At 49.8% G+C, this 5,685-nt stretch overlaps 1 protein-coding gene across 1 annotated transcript; it reads right to left on the bottom strand.

The window, feature by feature from the left end:
• Window positions 1-3,870: 3,870 nt before the first annotated feature.
• Window positions 3,871-4,966, bottom strand: LOC136479983 (alpha carbonic anhydrase 8-like). Its single transcript, XM_066477674.1, has 2 exons — window positions 4,518-4,966; window positions 3,871-3,964 (listed from the first exon to the last, which is right to left on the bottom strand). The coding sequence occupies exons 1-2, from the start codon at window positions 4,964-4,966 to the stop codon at window positions 3,871-3,873; spliced, it is 543 nt and encodes a 180-aa protein (XP_066333771.1).
• Between the last annotated feature and the right edge of the window lie 719 nt (window positions 4,967-5,685).

The raw sequence follows: 5,685 nt of genomic DNA, 5'->3' as shown, positions 1-5,685 counted from the left end.
TCCACAATCCTTTCGATGTCTGTCTCCATTTCGACTAGCCCGGTTAAGTCTATCTCAAAGCTCCCTTGTAGCCCCTCTTCGTGTTGATAGAACTCTCCGTCATGTGTTTCTGGGTTCAAGTTGTAATCTTCATCGTTTGGGAGAGGTAGTCTACAGTGCGGCGATATTGTGTGAACAACATACCAACCCTTAAGGTTTTCCTCGGTTTGGCAAGCATATGAACTATAATAGACTTGCTTGGCTTGTGTGGCCACAATCCATACATCATCACCTTCATAGATGGAATCCTGTTGAGTCTCGACTAGCCCAAGATGAGGGTACTGTCTCGATACCTCAGGATCAAACCACCGGCATTTGAATATGACAGGACTAAATGGTTCGGCTCCACGAAACTGGAGTTTGTATATTTCTTCAAGTATCCCATAATAGTCCTTGCCATCAGTTCCGGGCATCATAACTTCGGTATTTGTGGTCCTTTGATGCAGCTGACTCTGCTCGTAGCTTGTTGTGTGAAAGCGATACCCATTGACGTCAGAAACGTTACATGACATGACCCTAAAGTTGAAGCCATCGGCAACCTACCGCAATTTGGCACTTATAGACGCATCCCTGTAGCACTGCAAAGTCAGGCTAGAGCGTTATGTTATTCACACAAACGACCAACTTGAAATCAAGAAACAAGGGGGAAGTTGGACGGTACCTTCTTTTGGAACCAAGAAATGAAATCCCGCTCCTTAAGAATGGTATCAACTTCATGAGGGCGAGGTCGCCTTGATTGACGCTAGAATAGATTAACAAATTCCCTGTGTAGACAAGAAACATGACGGGGTTGGATGCAGAATAGTGACGGTGTAAGTAACAAGTTCGTTGAGAACTTACTCGATATACGGCGCCACTTCATCTAGGTTGGCCAACAAATATAGCATGATACTGCGCCACTCTTCATTGCTCAAGGTCTTTGGGCTCAATGCACTCGCTCTTCTGAGTGACCCTTTCAAAAGGCTGAGGGTAGATTTATTTTCGTCCTCATTGTAACGAGCTGGTCGATTATGCATGCTAGGAAGCTTGCCCTTATAGTATGTTGTTGTGAAGTTTGACACCTCCTCGTTAATGAACGCCTCTGCCATGGAAGCCTCAATTCTGGCTTTATTTCCACATTTCTTACGAATAGTCTTTAGACATCTCTCGATTGGATAGCACCAGCGGTTCTACACAGGCCCCCCCATTCGTGCCTCGTACGGGAGGTGCACAATCAAATGCTGCATCGACAGGAAGAAGGCGGATGGAAATATCTTCTCCAACTTACAGATCAACTCAGGGGCTCTTTTTTCCAAGTTAGCCACCACATTTTGAGATAACTCCTTGGCACAAAGCTAGCGGAAGAAATAGCTCAACTCTGCCAGCACGACCCAGACATGCTCAGGGACGAAGCCTTGAACCATCGACGGAAGAAGGCGCTCAATCCATATGTGGAAGTCGTGACTCTTCATCCCTAAGACTCGGCCGGTAGATGGGTTGGTCCCCCTCTTAAGATTCGCTGCAAACCCATCAGGAAACATTAAGTCCTTGATCCATTGGACTACAACCGTCCTGTGCTTCTTTTCCAAGACGTAATCGCCCCTAGGCCTTCTCCATGTCTTGTCGGCTCTTGGTGGTCGCATCTCTAGGTGTGGTCTATCGCATAGCCTTGCTAGGTCCGCTCTAGCCTTAGGGTTGTCCTTTGACTTGTCAGTGTCCATGAGTGTTGCCCAGAGAGCTTCGGCGACATTCTTCTCAGTGTGCATTACATCAATGTTATGTGGCAGGGCCAGGTGCTTAAAATAGGGAAGCCTCTCCAAGCTTGACTTATGAGTCCACATATGTTGAACACCATACCCCACGAAACCAACTTCATCTTCCTTGGCAACAAGACCATCTATCTGAGCAAGAACCTCGGCGCCAGTCATCTTCTGCGGTTCAGGGTCTATCACTACGACACCTTTCGTAAAGTTCTTAATGTCTCGTCTGAATGCATGGTCAAGAGGGAGGAATTGTCGATGTTTGTCAAACGAGGAAAACTTGACACCACTCTTCAACCTAATGAACTGCAGAGCTGCCTTGCATACTGGGCATGGGAACTTCCCATGGACACACTAGGCGCTGAATAGACCATACGCCAGAAAGTCATGCATCGAGTAGTGGTACCAAACGTGCATTGTGAAGTTCCTCTTTGTAGCATGGTTGTATGTCAGTACCCCATGATCCCATGCACTGATCAACTCATCAATCAAAGGCTCCATGAACACACCCATATGTTTCCCCGGATGACCAGGAATTATCAGCGACAAGAATATGTTCTGACGTTGAAGAAGGACGCCGAGGGGGGGGGGGAGATTGAGGGGGATAACAAAGATTGGCCAACAAGTGTATGGGGCCACCATCATTCCAAAAGGATTGAACCCATCTGTTGCAAACACAACACGCACATTACGAGCCTCTAGAGCTTTGTCAGCATAAATGCCATCAAATGTTTGCCATGCTTCACCATCTGATGGATGTACCATCTTGTCAGGATTATATCGGATGCCATTTTTGTGCCATGTCATCTGTTTCGTGGACTCCTCGTTCATGAATAGCCGTTGGAGTCTCGGTATGAACGGAAGGTACCATAGGACTCTCATGGGGATTCCAAGCTGCTTCTTCTGCCCATCACTAGATTCTACCTCCACATACCTAGAGGACTTACACTTTAGATAGTACTTTGCTTCTGCGTGTTCTATCCTAAAGAGGACGCACCTGTTCTCACAAGTGTGTATCTGCTCATACGGCATCTTAAGAGCTTTGAGGAGCTTCACTGACTCATACATGTTCTTCGGCAGCGCATGATCTACCGGAAGCAGGGTCCCAAAAACTGCCAGCATACTATCGAAGCAGTCTCGACTCATGTTATGAATGGACTTTAACCCCATTAAGCGTCCAATGGCATCGAGTTGAGAAACATTTGTCTTGTCATGAAGGGGCCTCTTAGCCAACTCCATCATGCGATAGAATGCCCTTGCGGTTTCCTCTGGCTCCTGCTCCTTGGTTTCGTCCGTACATCGTTCACCGAAGTGTGCTTGGTGGAAGTCATCCATCATGTCTGGTACCCTGCCATCACTATCAAACTCCTCCAAGCGTGGCCTCAATGCCTCATCTCTAATACGATGGCCTTCACCATGGCACACCCACCGGGTATAGTCTAGCGTAAACCCAAACTTGCAAAGATGTTCCTCAATGACCTTCCTGGTTTTCCTATTCCTATTTGCACATTCGCTGCAGGGACACCACACCTTTGTCGCTGCTTGAGCACCCACACCAAATGCTTTGTCCAAGAAATCCTCAGTCTTCTGTATCCATTCACGAGTGACCTAATTCTGACTACGGCGGCCCGTGTATATCCAATCATGGTTATCCATCATCTACCATATATATAATAGAGTAATATAACCATCAATAGCATATGCACTGCTTGCCTACTATCTAATAGGTAGGGCTAGGTCCTAATCCCACCCGCGGATGCATAGATGAGGTTAGTTTCTATGCTCTGCTCCAATCCGAGATAGAATTTCGGTAGCACATCCCCGCTGTTCTCCCAATACACGTCCTGGAAGAGAGAGTGTGTATCCGAAGAACAACAGGGAGTGCTGCCAAAACCCCATCTCGGACCAGACCGGACCATACAAACTAAATCATCTACGCATCCGTGGGCTGTCCAAATAACATGGACAATCCAAAACAGATACGATCGCAGATATGCAGAGATCCGCATACCTATGACCGTATCTCTTTCGGATGGGAGACGCCTAACTGGTTTACGCGATCTAGCTAGGGTTATGGACAAAGGGCTTATACCTAGGGTGGCGGTGGAGTGGAGAGGTGACGCAGTGCAGGCAGACCCAAAGGAAGATGCTCGGGGTACTCTGGGTCCCCTCCGTCGGGCTCTTCTCTGCAAAACAAGAAACACAATTTATAAGTTCAAAATTTCGACAGAACCTCCCCTGTACGGGGAGGCTTCCAAAACCTACAAGGAAAAAGACGGCATGATGGCTGACATCCACAATTTCAGCACGATGGCTGACACAGCGACATATGGCACGATGGCCAACACATCCACAAAAGGCACAAAGGCCCACTAATCCAGAAATGGCATGAAGGCCAGCAACAGGCGGGGGGAGGGGGGGCTTTACCTTGGGTGGCAGTGTAGTCGGGCAACGTGGAGTCGGGATCACCCTCGTCTTCGGCTAGACGCGGGGAAAACGGTGACGACCGCTCGGCGTGACGCGACAACGCGGGGGCGTGACGGTCGTCGGCCTCTCCTTCTCCCCTCCTCTCTTCTCCCTTCCTCTTCTCCCCTGCTCTCCTTCTCCTCTCCCTCTCCTTCTCCTCCTCTTCTCCCCTCCTCCTCCCTTCTCCCCTGCTCCTCTTCTTCTCCCCTTCTCCTTCTCCTCTCTTCTCCCTTCCTCCTACAAATGCTCTCTGCATGGCTGGCAGGGGCGCACGGGGCTGGCTTGGGGCGCGTGGGGCCGGCCGGGGACGCGCTAGCCACGGGGGTGGGCCACCGGCGGGCATGGCCAGGGGCGCGCGGGGTCGGCCGGGGACGCGCTGGCCGTGGGGGTGGGCCACCGGCGGGCGTGGCCAGGGGCGCGCGGGGCCGGCCGGGGACGCCCTGGCCGCGGGGGTGGGCCACCGGCGGGCGTGGTCGGGGGGCGACGGCGGTGCCCGACCACTGGGCGAGGAGGGCCGGGCTGCTGCTCCGGCGGCGTGGGGACGGGGTGGGGGCCACCTCCGGCGGTGCGGGGATGGGGCGGGGGCGGGCTACGGTGGCGCCGTGACGGGGCGGGGGCGGGGGCGGGGGCGGGGGAGAGGCTGCGGCGGCGCGAGGGACCGGCGGCGGCGAGAGGAAGGGGACGTGGGGCGCGTGGGCGAGAGGAAAGGCAGAGTGGGCCATGATCGGTTTATGTGGACAGGGCCTTTGCCGAGGGCCCAGATCCGGGCTCTCGGCAAAGTTTTTTTTATTTTTTTTAAAACTCTTTGCCGAGAGCCCTTTGAGGCTCTCGGCAAATACAAAATTTTTTTTGTTTTTTTCCCAATTTTTTCTGTTTGCTAACAATAATATTTAAAAGACATATTTAAAATTTGGAATTTTTTTGATTTTATTAGCTATATTTAATAAGTTTATTTCATTTACTTGAATTCTTCCCGGTAATTCAAATTTGAACTGCAGGTGCATCGAATATTGGAATTGAGTGATTCAAAAAATCATATTCATGGTATTGCATGTCGTGTGAGACCGTATCCAGTGACAGATGCCAAATTTGGCGCATCGTTTTCACGGAACACGGTGAGGAACTTGCGTGTAAAGTATTTTTAAATTATATAAAATAGAAACAAAGTCCGAAATTCATGAAACTTGTCGAGGTGTCATTTCATTGCATGTATAGGCTATGATAAAAAATTGAGTGGGTTTCGAGCAAGTTGCGACGTTCGATGCCTAAAACCCAGACATTTCATCGCATGCGGAGATGTCTGGGTTTTAGGCATCGAACGTCGCAACTTGCTCGAAACCCACTCAATTTTTTATCACAGCCTATACATGCGATGAAATGGCACCTCGATAAGTTTCGTGAATTTCAGACTTTGTTTCTATTTTATATAATTTAAAAATAC

The sequence above is a fragment of the Miscanthus floridulus genome, chromosome 9 (genome assembly GCF_019320115.1).
Source record: "Miscanthus floridulus cultivar M001 chromosome 9, ASM1932011v1, whole genome shotgun sequence".
Classification (NCBI taxonomy): Eukaryota; Viridiplantae; Streptophyta; class Magnoliopsida; order Poales; family Poaceae; genus Miscanthus; species Miscanthus floridulus.
This window is presented reverse-complemented; position numbering and strand designations above follow the sequence as displayed.

Coding starts and splice junctions, on each gene's coding strand:
- LOC136479983 (XM_066477674.1), bottom strand. CDS start 4,966: ATGGCCCACTCTGCCTTTCCTCTCGCCCACGCGCCCCACGTCCCCTTC. Junction 3,965..4,517: donor ACGCGCCCCAAGCCAGCCCC/GTGCGCCCCTGC, acceptor CTTGTTTTGCAG/AGAAGAGCCCGACGGAGGGG.